Source organism: Lepidothrix coronata, unplaced genomic scaffold (assembly GCF_001604755.1).
Source record: "Lepidothrix coronata isolate B3197 unplaced genomic scaffold, Lepidothrix_coronata-1.0 Scaffold305, whole genome shotgun sequence".
NCBI lineage: Eukaryota > Metazoa > Chordata > Aves > Passeriformes > Pipridae > Lepidothrix > Lepidothrix coronata.
The window spans coordinates 824,984-842,695 of record NW_016690485.1 but is presented as its reverse complement, the minus strand read 5'-3'; the positions used below and the strand labels follow the sequence as shown (position 1 = coordinate 842,695).

The 17,712-nt window shown below is 52.2% G+C and overlaps 1 protein-coding gene across 5 annotated transcripts in view; it reads left to right on the top strand.

Annotated features, from left to right (window-relative positions):
* Positions 1 to 445: 445 nt before the first annotated feature.
* Positions 446 to 17,712, top strand: part of NF2 (neurofibromin 2) — a 50,894-nt gene continuing 33,627 nt past the window's right edge. For all 5 annotated transcript variants that reach the window (XM_017837532.1, XM_017837531.1, XM_017837533.1 and 2 more), the window contains exons 1-4: positions 446 to 559; positions 12,835 to 12,960; positions 13,985 to 14,107; positions 16,253 to 16,336. In XM_017837532.1, the coding sequence (XP_017693021.1) occupies positions 446 to 559; positions 12,835 to 12,960; positions 13,985 to 14,107; positions 16,253 to 16,336 (447 nt within the window). The remainder of the gene's footprint in view (positions 560 to 12,834; positions 12,961 to 13,984; positions 14,108 to 16,252; positions 16,337 to 17,712) is intronic.

Below are 17,712 nucleotides of genomic sequence, written 5' to 3'. Positions count from 1 at the left end.
CCAGGGACCCCGGGCGTTCTGGGGGCGTTCTCACGTCCCCCTCATGTCCCTCCGTGTCCTCCTCCATGTCCCCCATGTCCCCGTGTCTCCCCCCGTGTCCCCCCTGTGTCCCCCATGTCCCCGTGTCCCCCCGGCGCCCCCGGGTCCCAGTGCCCGCCCCCCTTGCTCCACACCACCCGCCGCCAGGGGGCGACACCTCCCCGCCCATTCCTTCTCTTACCCCGCGCTCTGAGGCGACCCCGCCTCGCCCCGCCCCTTCCCTTGACCGACGCCCTCTCTACCCAATCAGAGACGCTGTCACTCCCGCCCCTGGAGTTTAGCGGTTTCCATTGGACCCGCGACGCGGAGGGGGCGGGCCCGCGGCGCGGCGCGGCCAATGGCGCGGCGGGGGGGGCGGGGCGCGGCCGCCATGGCGCCGGGGCCGCGCTGACCGGCCCGAGCCGCCATGGCCGGGGCCATCGCCTCCCGCATGAGCTTCAGCTCCCTCAAGCGCAAACAGCCCAAGACCTTCACCGTGCGCATCGCCACCATGGACGCGGAGATGGAGTTCAGCTGCGAGGTGAGGGCCGCGGCGGGGAGCGGGCGGTCCCTGAGAGGGGACGGGCCCCCCGAGCCCCCCCTCAGCCCTGAGGGCACCCGGACCCCCCGGAGGGTCCCGGGGCCTGTCCCGGCCCGGCCTCGGTTTGGTTGTAATTTCGTTATAATTCGGAGTTATCATGGAGTAACTCGGCGTGATTTGGGTTATAATTGAACTTTATTGTGGTCGTAATTCGGGTTTATTTTGGTTGTAATTTGGGTTTATCCCCGGCTGTGGTTCAGCTTTATTTTGGCTTTAGTTCAGGTTTAGTTTGGGTGTAATTCGGGTTTATTTTGGTTATAATTTGGCTTGATCCTGATTATAATTCAGCTTCATTCTGGGTATAATTCGGCATGGTTCTGGTTGTAATTCAGCATGGTTCTGATTATAATTCTGTTTATACTTTGGTTATAATTCATGTTTATCTTACTTATAGTTTGGCTTATGCTTTTGCTATAATTAAGTTTATACTTTGGCTATAATTCGGGTTTATCTTGGTTACAATTCATTGTTATTCTGGGTGTAATTCACCTTTATTTTGGTCATAATTCACCTTTATTTTGGTCATAATTAATTTTTATGTTGGTCATAATTTGGCTTCTCTCTGGGTATAATTCATCTTTATCCTACTTATAATTCAGGTTTATTTTGGGTTTAATCCAGCTTTATTTTGGTTATAATTCAAGTTTAGTTTGGGTGTAATTCAGCTTTATTTTAGTTATAATTCAGTGTTACTCTGGGTGTAATTCAGATTTATTTTGGTCATAATTTGGCTTTACCCTGGTTATACTTTGGTTTCATTCTGGTTAAAATTTGACCTGTGTTTTGGTTATAATTCAACTTTATTCTGGTTATTGTTCAGCTTTATTTGGGTTATAATTCAGATTTATTCTGGCTGTAAGTCACCTATATTTTGGTCATAATTTATCTTTATCCTGATTATAATTCGGCTTCATTCTGGGTATAATTTGGTTTCTACTTTGGTTATAATTTGGCTTTATCCTGGTTATAACCCAGCTTTATTTTTATTATAACTCAGGTTTAATTTGGGTGTAATTCAACTTTATTCAAGTTACAATTCAGCCTTATTCTGGTTTCAATTCAGCTTTATTTAGGTTATAATTTGGCTCTATTCTGGCTATAATTCATCTTAATTCCAGGTGTAATTGAGCTTTATCTTGGATATAACCCAGCCTTACTCTGCTTTAATTCAGCTTTTTCCTGGCAATAATTGAGCTTTATTCTGATTATAATCCAGCTTTATTTTGGTTCTAATCCAACCTTATCCTGCCATCCCAGCCCAAGGCACCACGAGGTGACCAGGGCTCGAGGGATCCCAGGCTTCAATCCACAGGGATCCAACTCCAAGCACTCCCCAAATGCACGAGGGTGGAATTTTGGCGCTTTCCCAAGGATTAGGGGTGCTCTGAGAGGGTTCAGGTCTGGTTTTTCTCTGATAATTCCCCTTTTTTGGGCCCTTGGAACTTGTAAAATGTTCTCCCATTCCGCTTGCTGCCAGACCCTGGGATCTGCTCTGCTTTTCCATCTGATCCAGAGGGATTGGACACACAAACATCTCTGTCCACTTCAACTTCTTCATTGAATAGTTTATATTTCATTAGTCTGACCCAAATCCTGGTGGAATCCCAGCTCCCCTCAGCCAAGGAGTGTTTGTCATCACCAATTTCCTTGCTCTGGAAATCTCTTGTCAGCCCTGAAGAACTTCCTGCCTTTCCCAGGGATCAAGGATTTACTGTGGGCAGCAGTGAGAGCTTCCCGCTTCCAGCAGAGTTGGAGCACCTGGCTCTGCTCTTGCCTGGTTTTTCCAAGGCTGCCAACAATAACTGGTGATGGAAAGTGAATAATTCTTTATTTCAGTGTCGGTTCCCGTTGGGATCAGGGATTTGTGCAGAGGTGAGGCAGCGATCCCGTGGGATTTGGCTGTGGAACTTGTGCATCTTCAGCTGACTCTTTGGGGAGGTTCCTGCCAAAGTAACTTGTTGCTGCAGATGGACTTCTCCAGCTGGAAGGAGCTCGGGAGCTGCGAGTGTGGTCCTGCCGAGGGCTCCTGGATCGTGTCAGAGCTGGCACGGGAGGGAAGCAGCGGGAATTCAGGCCTCAGCCTTCAGTGCAGAGCACTCGAGCAGGAAGGAGGGAAATAGTCATGGAATCCTGGAATGCTTTGGGTGGGAAGGGACCTTAAAGCTCATCCAGTCCCACCCCTGCCACGGGCAGGGACACCTTCCACTAGCCCAGGTTGCTGCAAGCCCTGTCCAGCCTGGCCTGGGACACTTCCAGGGATCCAGGGGCAGCCACAGCTTCTCTGGGCAACCTGGGCCAGGGCCTCCCCACCCTCACAGCCAGGAATTCCTTTCCAGTATCCCATCTATCCCTGCCCTCTGGCAGTGGGAAGCCATTCCCTGTGTCCTGTCCCTCCATCCCTTGTCCCCAGTCCCTCTCCTGGAGCCCCTTTAGGCCCTGCAAGGGGCTCTCAGCTCTCCCTGGAGCCTTCTCTTGTCCAGGGGAACCCCCCCAGCTCTCCCAGCCTGGCTCCAGAGCAGAGGAGCTCCACCCTGGAGCATCTCCATGGCCTCCTCTGGACTTGCTCCAAGCACAGGACACCCCAGCTGGAGGTGTGAGCTTTATCCAGGCTTTATCCAAGCAGTGCAGCTCCCTGGCTGGATCTCTGGCCCCATCTTTGGTTGTGCAGCTCTGGGGAAAGCCCCTTATTTTGCTGACTCTGCAGAAACACCCTGAACCCGACACGGGACAGGTGGATCAGACACACCCCGAGTCCCTGGGATTGGGAACGTGGCCCAGGGAAGGGCTTGGCTTGGTCCACACCCACAGTGGGACCTGGAGCCAGGAGTGGAGCTTGTGCCCTCCTGAAATCAGTGAGGAGGGAGAGTTGATGGTATGGGGAGGACTGTGCTCCTCCCTGAAGGAATCCAGCCCTTATCCCAAGGTTTGTTGGGAGAGGAGTGAGCAGCTCTGTGTGTGCCCGGGTATCTGTGTATCTGAGGTGTCTTTGGCCAGGAAGGAGAGCTGCTGGGAGAGGGGAACCTGCCTCACAAACACCTCAGAGGATCACTGGGAAGACGTGCAGCGGGAATCTTGTAGTCTGGGGGCTCTCGGGGTGTGTTTTTGTGGCCTGTGAGTGGCACTTTGTGCTTCCAGGGATGGAGAGCTGCTGGCTTGTTGGACAGGTGGTGGGTATCCTGCTCCTGGGGCACATCCCTCGGGTTGGGCTTGTTGTGTCCCTGTTGTGCTGAACCTGCTCCCTGCCCCGGGCTTCCAACCCCACGGAAAACCACAGCTGACAGGCGGAGGGAGGAGTGCAGCAATGTTTTACTGCCTAATCCACTGTGGCTTCACCCCAGGCTGCCCATCCAAATGGCCTCCCCAGGGAGCTTTGCTTGAGGCTCAGGAGCTGTTGGGTGGCTGTTGGGAGCGGGATGGAGCAGTGGGAATTTGCTGCTCCATGTGCTGGGACTGCTGGTCCCCAGGAAGAAGAGGCTGATTTCCGTCATCCTGCCGTGGCGCCTTGCCATGCCCGTGGGCCCATCCACTTCCAGAAGTCCGGGAAGTGGACTCCCTCCCTCCACCCCAAATATCCACTGCTCTTCTCCATGTGCTCCCAGCCTTGCTCTGAGCGTTGCTGTGTTGCTTTTGCCCCTCTTTTCCTTCTTTTCCAGAAGCTGGATTCCCATTGGCAAGGCTGGGGCCAGCGAGGTCAGTGCCAGCCCTTGAGGAGAGCAGGCTGGGAGATCCAAATCCCTAACTCTGGGACATCCCAATCCCTAACTCTGGGACATCCAAATCCCTAACTCTGGGACATCCAAATCCCTAACTCTGGGACATCCAAATCCCTAACTGTGGCATGGTGGCTGGCTCAGGGATGGACTGAAGGTCTCCCAGTACAAACTACAGAGCCCCAGTTCCTGTCCCACCTGTCCCTCTTCCTCTGACCCTTCTGACTTCCCATTCCTGGAGTTGCCTTGTGCAGATCCAGGAGTTGGACTGCAATGATCCCCGTGGGTCCCTTCCAGCCTGGGATATTCCATGATTCCATGACCCCTCTGTAGCTGCAGGAGACACCTTTCTTTTTCCATGTTATTTTTTCAGTCTGCCCGGTAGAAATTCCCAGCTGTGTATTTTAAGGGATTAAACCTGCTTTGCATCTGTTTACTCTGCAAATGATGTCTCTAAATTGAGCCTAAATCTAAAATAATTCCTGGAAATGAAATCTTAATCTTTCCAACACGGCAGTGGAGATTAATAATCACGGTTGGGGTTTCACTTTAAAGACTCGTAATTTGTTTGGGGAAATCTTGAAGGCACAGAGCAAGTGTCTTCCTTTTGTTACTTCCAGCACAGAGGTTTGGGTTGGTACCTAATTAATTGATAAACATCTGGAGGAAGGATAGACATTTGCATAGCTCTGAAATCGCTGTGTTAAAACAATCCCAGCTGCCTCACCTTCCTGACAACACCTTGGAAAACCCTCCGGAGGCCTCTTCCCTGGGAGGGTGGGGAGGCCCTGGCACAGGTTGCCCAGAGAAGCTGTGGCTGCCCCTGGATCCCTGGAAGTGTCCAAGGCCAGGTTGGAGAGGGCTTGGAGCAGCCTGGGCTAGTGGGAGGTGTCCCTGCCCATGGCAGGGGGTGGAATGAGCTTTAAGGTCCCTTCCCACCCAAACCATTCCATGATTCTGTGGTTCATTCAATGATTAAACCCCCCTGGTACTTTTGGGTCCACATCCAAGGCACTGTAGTGCAGCTGGTGGCAGGTTGGTCTTACACATTCCCATGTGGAGTTTTTTCCCTCCCAGAACCAAGTTCCCTGGTGGACAGGAGAACCCATCCATCTTTCTTTTGGCCATGTCTTTGCCCATTTCTCCCTCCTGTGGTGCTCGTGATGGTGTCTCTCCATCACGGAGCCACAGCCTCTTTTCCGAAGGGTGTGGGTTTTTTTCAGCCCTTTCTGTCCATGTGTGGTCTTAGTCCTGTATCCTGCAGGGATGGTCACTCCATCACTGCCCAGCTGCTTCCCAACCTTAATCCTTCGGGGTCTTAAAAGCGAAGGGAAAAGCTTTACAGCCAGCCTGGAGAAACAGCTGAACTATTGAAGCAGCGAGAAGAGGCACGTTTGGCTGATGTATTTGCTGCTCTAAACATGCACCCTGTTACTGCTTCAGTGCTTAAGCTGTTGCTCTCTGTCCAGAGGATAATCCTGGATGTTTTTTAGCCCAGTGCCCCACTGGGTGCCGGGCCAGTTGGATGAGGTTGGAGGTAAAGCTGTTCTAAGCAGACAGGACCCGATTTCGGCCACGTGCAGCCGAGTGTTGTCCCTTTGTCACCAGGCACAGGGAGCTGTGGAGCTGAGGTGCAAAGCTCATCCTCTGGAACAGGAACAACCAGGATTTGGTGGTGGAAATCTGGGGCTCGACTGAGTTTCTGAGGAAGAGCTGGTGCAGTGAATCGGAGTTGGATTTTGAGCTCTGTCCAGTCACTGCACCAAAATAAAAAGGCAGGGGGAGGAAACCAGGGAGTGGAGTGCCCTCAGCTTCCTTCTGCATTGCAGGATACTTGGGAGGGGTTTTACAAGGATCCTTCCATCCCTGGTTCAAGCAGCTGCTCGTGGTGCTGGTGGGGCACCGACCTCTCGATGCAGAAACCTAACAGGAAAAGATGAATCTGTGGGCAGGAACAGCTATTTGAAAAAGCTGGGAGAAATAATCCCCTCAGCTACAACATGATCCTCAATAAACTGTTGGGATACCAGTTGTGAAGTGGATGTTCTGGTTCCTCCAGGTGCCTGTGTGCCCCGATCCTGCACTCAGGAGCACGTGCTGCTCTCTTTAAATCCGAGAAGTGGCAGTTCTTCATTCGTGTCTTGGAGGGGTTCGTGCCCCAAAAAGTCACAGTCTCTGATTGACACCACTCTGGCCTTTGGGAGTTAATTTTTCGGAGGTGTCTTACTTGGTGCAGTTCAGTTCTGCACTCCCTTAAGCTGTGCTTTAGGGACTCATCATGCACATGAGACTTAGGATGGACAGGAATCCTCTTTGGCTTCTGTGCCTCACCCTGTACCTGAAAGGTTCTCTGGATCCCCTGCTCCCCTCACAGCCCCTTCTCAGCCAGTTGGAAACTCCAGAGATGGTTCAAAACCACTGTCAATCCCTAGTCTGTTAATTAATCCAGAGGTGTGTTGCTGCAAAGGGGAAGGAGGGAGGGCATTTGGGACAGCAAATCTTTCTCTTCTGGTATGTAGACTTTAGTTTTGGTGCTGTTTAATGCCTCTTCTCTTTTTTCTTTGTACAGGCAGTGTCTTTCAAGTGGGTGGCTTTTGAAATTAAAGGTACTTGAGCAGGGAAGCAGCCCTGGAAGTAATCTCCTTGAAGCTGGGAGGCAGCACTTTGTTAGGGAATCACAGAGCCCTTGAAATGGGGAGAGAGGCGTTTGATGTGGTGTAGGCTGGCGCTGTTCCGAGGTGAGCCGGCTGCCGCTGCCCCTGCGTCCTCCCCGGGTGAGCTGTGGGGGCAAAGGATCATCAGAGCAGGGCAGGCTGGGCTCAAACGGTGTCTTCACAGAGGGAAGGCTCAGAGCTGTCGTCCTTGCCCTGGGAGGCCCTTCCCGGGGCAGGGGCAGGAGCTGTGTGTGTGTTGTACTGCAGATCGTGTCACTGCAGCACGGAGACGGCTCTGACCGACGTTCCAGCTCCCTGCCTCCTTGGCAGAGGCTCCTGCAGGAGCAGAATCCTCCTCAGCCTCCTGCAGCTTCTTCCTCTGCACCAAGCTGCTGCTTGGCCCCGTAACTCAGTGTCTGTGTGAACTTACAGGGTGAGGAGAGGCTTTGGGACATAGAACCATGGAATGGTTTGGGTGGGAAGGGACCTTAAAGTCCATCCAGTCCCATCCCCTGCCATGGGCAGGGACACCTTCCACTAGCCCAGGTTGCTCCAACCTGACCTTGGACACTTCCAGGGATGGGGCAGCCACAGCTTCTCTGTGCCATCCCCTCACCACTCTCACAGGGAACAATTCCTTCCCAGTATCCAATATCAGTATACTCTCCTTCAACTCAAAGTCCTTGTCCTGTCCCTCCATCCCTTGTCCCCAGTCCCTCTCCAGCTCTCCTGGAGCCCCTTTAGGCCCTGCAAGGGGCTCTCAGCTCTCCCTGGAGCCTTTTCTTGTCCAGGTGAACCCCCCCAGCTCTCCCAGCCTGGCTCCAGAGCAGAGGGGCTCCAGCCCTGGCAGCATCTCTGGGGCCTCCTCTGGACTTGCTCCAGCAGCTCCACGTCCTCCCTGTGCTGTTCCCAGGGCTGGAGGCAGCTCTGCAGGGGGGTCTCACCCGAGGGGGCAGAGGTGATACCATCACCAGTTGTCCCCTCCCTCTCCCCCTCTCTCTGGTGCCTCAGCTGCCCGTTTTCCATGTCCTGCTCCATGTCTGGCCGTGCAGACACCACGGACTGTGCTCGGCTGCACCATCTGCATCCTCACGCCCGGGTGGGTTTTTGGCCTCCTCGGTGGTTAACAGAAATAGGTTTTAATTAAAAGCTCATTATCAAGTTGTCATGTAGCATTAGTAAATAAAAATAACTTTTACAGCCCTGCCTTGTGACTCAGTAAGTGGCAATTGAAAGTATTTGACATCACTTTATTTAAAAAAAAAATGGACAGATATTGCATATTTGATTCCCTGTTTGCTCCAAATGGGCTTTAAATCTAAATAAATGGTTGTCTCTGGCACTCTGGTTATCATTCAGGTCCAGAAGGAGAAATAAATGTGGTCTGCAGTCTCAAAATCATCTCCATTTCAGTTGTAAACTGTTGTGGGTGGGTGGTTTGGGCATCTCCTGAGGGGGGTTTGGAACAGCTACAGCCTATCCATTCCCTGATTCCCGGGTGGTTTGAGGGATGCTCTGCTCAGCCTTCTGCCATCTCCATCCCTGGCTCAGTGAAGAGGTGTCTTGTTAAAACTTGATTCTAAATGGGAATAACATCACTCAGTGGAAGCTGAGCACTTTTTCCTGGGGCTTGGTCCCCTTTTCCCAGGGGTCCTTTCCGAGGTCCTTTCCCCTTTCTCAGGCTGTGGTGTCACCACAGCAGGGGCTCTGCACTCTCTCCTCCTCCCTAGCACAGAACTAACAATAAAATGATCTGCAAAGCCATTTTCTGCATTATTTAAGGATAAATTGGTGCAGTAAAATACTCTATAGCTGTGAGTCACTCCTGCAAGGTCATGCACTACCCTGGTCCTGTGTGGGGGTGTGGAGGGGCCGCTCTGCTGGGTTTCCCTGGGAAGCAGCATTCCCAGGCTGAGCTGGTGAGCCTGCCTTGATGTCCCTTTATTCCCAAGCCTGATCCCAGGGACAGCTGAAGCTCCAGTGGTTTGTGTTTGTGATGATGAGGAGGTGACATCTTCATCTGCCACCCCTGGACAGAGCCAGGTTCTGTCCCCTGGAGTTTGGGCACCTCCCTGTTGTCCGAGGGGAGTTTCTTGTGTGAAGAACGTTAATATCAAGTGGTTAAAACTCATCCCTTTTTTTCCCCTTTTCCACACAGCTGGTGCAAATCCAATTTGACATCCTTGGTAGAAAAGCATCAGCCTGCTGGTGTTTTGGGAACGGTGACCCCCCACTCAACCCTCTCTGTGCAGAGAGGTTGCACCCTCTTGTTCCTTGCTGCCCATTTTTAAGGGTCATGGAATATCCTGAGTGGGAAGGGAACCCCAAGGACCATCCATTCCAACTCCTGGCCCTGCACAGACACCCCAAAATCCCGCTCTGTCTCTGAGAGCATCATCCAAACCCTCCTGGAGCTCTGGCAGCCTTGGGGCTGTGCCCACTGCCCTGGGGAGCCTGCTCAGTGCCAACCACCCTCTGGGGAAGAACCTTTTCCTAAAATCCAACCTAAACCTCCCTGACACAGCTCCAGCCATTCCCTTGCCTTCCCTCCCTCCTTGTCACCCCATGACAAGGGGATCAAACAACCCTCCTGCTCGTTTCTGGAGCTGCTTTATCGACTCGTGAGCTGAGGAGCAGTTGTGAAACTTGACAGAGAGGTTGTGCTCCCAAATAAATCGCCCAGTTGCCCGCGAGTTGGAAATGACTCCTGGTGCAGGTTAATAAATAATGCAAACCCCGTTAATAGATGCCAAATGCGCCGTCTCTGCCGGAGAAAAAGATGATGCCAATAACCTGGACTGGAAATACTCTGTTCTAGCCACTGGCTGCAGAGTTTTAAGTGTTTAGTGCTGTTAATTTAAAATGCTTCGCTGATAGATTGTAACCGCTCTGTGCTTAGTAAAGCACATAAATTCCAGCTCCGTGGAATAACAGCCTGTTTATAAAGCACCTCGGCCCCTGAATCCATCCAACCACTTGTGCTGTGATCCTGCTAATGGGAGAAGGAGCTGCAAATGCCAGGGGTGGTGCCTGCAGGATGCTGGAATGGCACATCCTGCGGGTCACGCCGAGCTGATCGTGATGGAGCCTTTTATTGGGAGATTGAGCTTTATAGCACCGTGCCACCCGCTCTGGCATATGGCTGAGAGGGTTTTTTTTTCTGCTCTGAGCTTCTTAGTTATGTTTTCAGGAGCTCGTAAGGGCTTGTAAAATCATCCTTGTGCTTCAGGTGTCACTTTAGTGCCGCGCAGGGAACGGTGTGATGGGCGGAGGGCGGGATGGGAACTGCCAGCCTGTCCTGGGCAGCAGCTCTCTCCATCCTCTCATGTCTGGTGGGGGGTGTTATGGGGGGATTTTACAACCAGAAGATGTGGCAGTTAATGATACAAAGCCTATAAAATAGGGGTGAGGAGGGCTGGGGTCCCGAATGTCTGAGAAGCAGGTGGAGTTCAGCTGTTGAAAGATGCCACTTGAATGCAGATCGTTACTTTAAGTACCGAGGTGTGGAGGGAAATCATGTCTGTTGGAATAAAGGTTTCTGCTGCTCATTGATATATTTAATGAAGGTAATTCAGCACAGTTGGGGAGGATCTGTGCAGTGTTATGGTTGGGGACTGGAGCATTGTGCAGGAATGTTAAATATATATTTCTGTCATCACATAAATGTGCAGTGACAAAGCGCTGGTGTAAAATGCAGCAGCAGAAGCCATCACTTGAAATACAGCCCCTTAAAGGGGGCTTGTAAAATAGAGAAAGTGATTTTTTACGCAGGCAGGTAATGATAGGACAGGGGGGAATGGTTTTAAACTAAAGGAGGAGAGATTTAGGTTGGGGTTTAGGAAGGAATTCAGCTGTGAGGCCCTTGCACAGGTTGCCCAGAGAAGCTGTGGCTGCCCCTGGATCCCTGCAAGTGTCTAAGGCCAGGTTGGATGGGGTTTGGAGCAACCTGGGCTGGTGGAAGGTGTCCCTGCCCATGGCAGGGGGTGGGATGAGATGGGCTTTAAGGTCCCTTCCCACCCAAACCATTCCATGATTCCCATCACCAAGTTAAAATTGCAAGGGGTAAAACCCACTCAAAGCTCTTGCTTTAATTCTCGCTGCTGATCTTGGAAATAAACTGGTGGTTTGCTTTTTGGGAGGAAACCTTGGGGTGTGCCAGCTGGTGAGGAAGGTTTGGGTGCCTGGTGTGGTTCAGTGAGGAGCCACAGGCAGTGGAAATCCCAATCCTGTCCGTGGGGATGTTCAACACACCGATCCTGTGGGATGTGGAGCAGTGTCTGGGGAGGTTTGGTGCAGGCACTGGGCTGAGGCAACGGGCTGAAATATGGTCTGAGAGAAGGAAAAACAGCCAATAACGCTTTATGCAAAGCAGTTTAGTGAAGAAATAGCCTTTTGCTGGCAGCCTGCTTTTATGTGCCTGCAAAAATGGTATCAAATAGCTGTTTTAATGTGTCTCACTCTGTTTTGTCTGAACCCTCGAATTAACCTCCCTCTTAAAACCACAGTCAGGGAAAGATCTTCTGCAGTCTGAGCCATCCTGTGCCGAGCTGGAGCCCATCCCGGGGGCTGGAGGGTGCTGAGAGGTGTGAAATCAGGGGGTTATAATTCCAGCTCTGCCAAACTCGCTCCTCGGGGAGTTTTGACCTCGAGGTGTTGACGGCGCTCGATCTGAGCAGTCCGGGGGAGGTGTTTTTATGGAGGGCAAGCGTCGGCTCCCTTCTATTCCCGGCCTGTCAGCCTGTCTGTGGCTGTGGGAAGGGACAGAACAGCGCCAGAGCCATTTGCTGCAAGCCGGCAGCATGGCAATGAGCTCGGGCCGTGCCCACCAGGCGGCACTGGGGGACAGCGGGACGGCCCCGGCGTTGATATTGATGCGTCCAGGTGGCACCGGGATTGAGTTGTAGCGACGGGGAGGATGTGCCGAGATCCCTTCGCCCAAGGGCCTCGCGGTAATGGCCGTATGTCTCGGCCCAGCGATCGTTTCCACCCTGCAGATGGAAGAGCAAAGTGGCTTTGGCATATCAGATTCATCTGCTTTATGTCCCTCTTCACCTTCCTGCCTCCCGACGCCTTCTGTTTTTATGAGCAAACTTGAGCAGCGACGTGGCTGCAGCTGCAGGATTGCTCTCAGGACACGCTCCCTGAGCAGGGCCAATTCTCTCCGCTCCTCAGCTGCTTTTGTCACCAGCGTTTTCAGCAGAAAATGCAGTTTGACTCTATCAGAACATGCTCCGGGAGAACCGCTGACTTCAGCGGTAATTAGGGGGGGTTTGAGCTCTTTTTCCCTCTCCTCCGTGCAGGGTCGGTGGCTCTGCCCGCGCTCCCTGCACGGATTGTGTCACTGCTGGTTTTTGGGAGTGCATTCCACCCTTCTCTGGGCCCCTGGTGCTGATGCTGGAGCTTCCTGGGCCGTAGGAAGAGACATTAAACCCACCAAGGGGCAGTTAAAGGGATTTTTATTTCTTGCTGGCGTCGGGCTGCTCCTACCAGGAACCTAAACATGTCAGGAACCTAAAGCTTAGCTCAACAGCAGCCTAAATGCACCCTTAGGTCCTCTGTTGAGTGTTAGTGGGTCACCAGAGGAGCAAACAGGGGCTTTACAGTGTCTTTCTTTGGGGAAGTGTGGAAATCACATCTCAGCTTCCTACTGAGGGAGGAGCTGGTGATCTGCAGATGAGATCAGATGGAAGGATGTGAGTGTGTTTTATTAGGATGTTTTCGTGCCTGTACCAAATGCCTTCTCCACACTCTCAAAGAAAGACCTTGTGAGGTGAAAACGGTGCATTTAGTCGAGCAGAGCCAAAGTGCTGAAACCCCCCTTTGTAACTGCTTCCTCTTGGCTGTCCTGCAGGTGAAGTGGAAAGGGAAGGACCTGTTTGACCTGGTGTGCAGGACGCTGGGGCTGCGGGAAACCTGGTTCTTCGGGCTCCAGTACACCATCAAGGACACGGTGGCCTGGCTCAAGATGGACAAGAAGGTTGGAACCAAAGTTCGGGGAATCACGGAGTGGTTTGGGTTGGAAGAGACCTTAAAAATCATCTTGTTCCAACAGCCCTGCCGTGGACAGGGATGACAAAGGAAAATGTCCTTTCCTCTTGTTTTGAATGCACGAGGTGGTATGGAGGTGAACTGGGACAGAGAATTTAAATCTCATCCCCGTGGCATCTGTAAGTCAGAAAAGCTGGCAGAGGTGCCCAGCCCAGCTCCCTGGGAGCTGTGAGGCCTCAGAGTGTGCACACTGAATCCCCTTGAGGCGTTCTGGGAGGTGGCCATGCTGGGCTGCTGCACTTTGGGGTGACTGCAGTGTAAATGGAGCCTAAACTTCTCTGCTCCTTGCCCCTGAACACAGAACCATTAGGGGAGAGGGGGAGTTGCTTCTTGGCTTGTTTGGTTGCTGAGATGTTCAAAGAGGAGGAAGAGCAGGGTGCAAAGGAGATGTTCAAAGAGGAGGAAGAGCAGGGTGCAAAGGAGATGGGGATAAGGGAGGAAACGCTTCCCAAATTTGTGAGTCTCTGGGGTGGCTTAGGGGGTTCTGTTCACAGCCAAAGGGTGTAACACCACAGCCAGGGAGGTCTGGGGGTCTCACCTCTCATGCCAAGGTTTCAAACCAACATGAATCTGAACTGGGCAGTGCCAGCACAACAGGAAGGAGGTGAGAAACAACACTGAAAGAACACGGTACAGGAAAGCAGGGAGAAAGTCGGGTGGTGGCGTAGCAGGGTCCAGGATTGCTCCACAAGGATCAGCAGAGGCAGTGAGCACACAGCAGATCAGGATCAACCTTCCCTGTCTCATTTCTCATGCTGTTTGTTGCTGCCTTTTTTGTTCCCTTGCCTAGTTAGGAGTGTCAGAAATGTTTGTTTTCTTTTTTTAACTACAGTGTCTGAACTATTTAGGTCTCTTCTCAATGTCTAAAAGTGTTTGACAAAAGATGTGTTGATCTGAGCAGAAGGGAGCTGGGTCTTGTCTTGAAGAAGCTGAGTGGCTCTTGTATCCCACAGGTTCTGGATCACGATGTTCCAACAGAGGAGCCCAAAACCTTTCACTTCCTGGCCAAATTTTATCCTGAGAATGCAGAGGAGGAACTGGTCCAGGAAATCACCCAGCACTTGTTCTTCCTGCAGGTAGGAGCCGTGTCAGTACAGTTTTCCAACCCGAGGGAGAAGGAGGCAGGATGAGAAGTGCCGGAAGGCTCCAGGGTCAGAGTTGGTCAGCAGAGTGTGCTCCTCATCCTTATGTTCACACCTCTCCAAAGGGACTTGCTTTCAACAGCAAAAACTTCCTAAAATAGGTGAAGGATGGTTTGTCTGGATGAAGCAGTCGGAGCTGCCCAGACTCCCAGAGCTCTGAAGTGGCAGTCAGGAATGATGAGGTGATCTGGAATATCCGTGGGTGGTGGCTCAGGGACATGGATCTGTCAGATGACACCTCTGCAGGTGTGGGATCAGCAGAGGGGTGGCAGCTGCCTCTGGACGTGATGGCATCGTTGTGTGGAGCAGGGGGAATTCATCCTGGAGAGCAGAGTGCAGCCAGCTCGTTCCCAGGCTGTACAGCAAAGCTCACCTCCTCACAAAACAGCCTCCAGGGAACTGGAGCAGAAGAAAAGCCCAGCAGCTCAGCTCTTGATGGAAAATCAGGGGAAACTCCCAGTCCCACCTGCCCAGGAGCTCGTACCCTTCTGTTGAGCACTGTGGTGAACAGGTTTTTATTTAAAGTACTCTACAGACCTTGGTGTCCTGAGGAGCCAGCTCAGCTGGGGATGCTGGGGCTGGGCTGGGAACGAGGAGCTGCTATCACAGGAGCTTTCTTTCAGACACAAGATCCATTCTTTGACACCTTTTCCTTTGAAGAGTTGTGTCAAGCATGGATAGAGGGAGTGGGATGCTCCAAGTCAGACCCTGGGTACTCGTTGGGATGTTTCAGCTGCTCTGTGGCTGTTAATTTGAAGATAAATTATAAAATTTAAAAAAAAAAAAGACACTAAATCTTAAGTTTGTTACACAAAAGTAGAGGCAACCTGGATTTGGAAGCTCTTGGGAATACCACTGTAGCCTGCAGGGCGCTCTGCCCTTTCCAAGTGAGCTCACCAGCTCCTCACTGTCCGGGTGCTCCTCACTCTTCCAAAGTCCACCTTTGTTTTCCAGAGCTGAAGGATTCTAAATGCAGAGTATTCCTGCTAATTTCCAGGCTTTGTCCCATGTACTGGTGTCTCTGTAGGGCTATTTCTACCTGTCTCATTTGCCAGGAGCTTTATCCACGACGAGGGAAAATGCTGTTGGCACCTTTGGGAAGGAAAACCAAGAGAGGAGAAGCAGCTCAAGCTGCATTTTCTAAAATGCAGACCGTGACTTTGCTGCTGGGATTTGTGTGCTGAGAGGAGCCTGGGCTCCTGTAAAGTGTTTGAGAAACAGGAGCACACATAAGCTTGTAAACTCTCCTGGTTTTTACCTTGATGCAGCAGAATATCTGCTGTGATTATGTCGTACCCAACTTTGAGGACTCAAAGCACGTTATAAATTCAAATTGATGTTCCTGCATCTCTGACAATCCATTTAAGTCTCCCAGGAAATCGCCTGCCTTTTTTTTTTCCCCCCACCCCATCTTTAATCAGGAAAATTAAGTGTGCAAACCCAAAAGATATCGAACATGACAGGTTTAATTTTTTAATGCACAGCAGCCGGGGAGGTAAAGCCGTGGCTTCGGGGACCTGCACGTTGGCTCTCCTGGGAGTGTGAGCAGGCTCTGCCTGCTGCTAAAAGCACTGCCACGGAGGTGACCCCCAGCTCTCCGTGCTGGGCTGGGATGGCAGGGAATTAGCCTGGAGCACAGGTGAGCACTGACTCCCAATGAGGCTGAATATCCCCGAGCAAAGCCTTGCTGTGCTCGGAGCCTCGGCTGCTGTTTTATTCAGCGGCGTCTGTGGATGTCCTATCAATCCACAGCTTGTGCCTTAAGAGGTTTTATCGCTGTGTTTACATCCAAAACGTTTCCCCCTCCTTGCCTTTAGCAACAGGATGGAGTTTCTGTCATTTCCCACATAGAAATTTAGTTCTCCCAACCCTGAGGAAGGGGATCTGTGAAAGCCTCTCCGAGACACCCCGGGCCTGGACTGTAATTAGTGTTCGGGAGATCGTTAAGTGTGCGGGTGACAGCTCGGGTTGAGACAAACTGCAGCCATCTGCTGTGACAGCCATGCTCTGCTCTGCTCTGCTCTGCTCTGCTCTGCTCCACTAACGTGTGCTTTCTGTCCTTTGCTGCTCCGGGTGCAGGTGAAGAAGCAGATTTTGGATGAGAAGATCTACTGTCCTCCTGAAGCTTCTGTCCTGCTGGCCTCCTACGCCGTCCAAGCCAAGGTGGGCACTGGGGGTTCTCCTGGGGCCTCCTCGTGGTGGTGATGGGTTAGTGTTGACCCAGGGCAGCCAGGTGCTTTGGGATGGACCCACTTCCTGGGAAGGGGAAGGCAGGGGAAGCTGTGAGAACTTGGGAAGCGAGGGGGCTGCACTAGCACTGCTGCCTTCTCTGCACGGCTGGTTCCTGGCTGCCTCCACACGTTGGATGGATTTTCACTTTCTCTTTCCAGGACTTTTTAGCAAGTGCTCAGTTCATGAGCTGCAGAGCCTGCTGGAGTGTGGCTTAGTGCTGGAGCAGGAGAATTCCCTGAGCTTGAGCTTTTTTGGATCTCCTCCCTGCTTTTCCGTTGTAGCCGGAGGCAAGCCAGCCGTGGGACTCCCAGCTCCACTGTTCCCCAGAATGCTTGTCATCGTGATAATTACTGTGTTTGAGTGCTAGAGCTTCCCACATCCACGTTATCACAGCGGGAAAGGGCTTTTCCTGGCTTCTTCCTCTGTCTTGGGTGTGATCTTGGGTGTTTGGCCTCACCCCACAGAGGGAGAAGTCAGTGTTCAGTGAGCCCCCCTTGTTCCTGAGCTGAATTCTGCTCTGGGCCCAGAGTTGGTATGTTTTGCTGAGCATTTATTCCAGAGAACACTTGTTTTCCAGTCTGGAGCGTGCAGCCTTGGACAGCTTGCAGCAGCCTGGGGCAGAGAGGCTCCTGGGATGGAGGGAGCAGCCCAAGGTTCAGCAGCAGGGGCTGTAATTTATCCCTGTGTAGGCACAGCATGTCCTGCTGCTCAATTAGCAGCTCTTGGAGCTCATCTCTAGTTTATCTGTGCAAGGATAACGTCCTGGGGAGAGCAGTGCCTGCAGGCTGAGCTCAGCCCAGCCACGTTATCTCTGGGGCTCGTGGTCGGTTCTGACTCTGGATGGCAGATTTTGAGAGGTGTTTGGCTCACAGGACCTCAGGCAGGTGGCCCTGCCCCAGGTCTGGCTTGTCCTCAAGGACCATGGCTGTGGAGCAGTGCAGGAGAAACAGGTCTGGGGGACCACCTTTGTTGGCAGTGCAGGGAGGGGGCTTGGCCCCGTTGCCTCAAGTGAGGGCCTGATCCAGGCTGGTTTTTTCCTATATAATCTTCCTCATAACCCTTCAATCCACACTCATGGATTGAATAGAGCTTGAACAGAGCCCTGGGTGCCTGAACAGAGCCCTGGGTGTCTGAACAGAGCCCTGGGTGTCTAAATAGAACCCTGGGTGCCTGAACAAGCCCTGGGTGCCTGAACAGAGCCCTGGGTGTCTAAATAGTACCCTGGGTGCCTGAACAGAGCCCTGGGTGTCTAAATAGTACCCTGGGTGCCTGAACAGAGCCCTGGGTGCCTGAACAAGCCCTGGGTG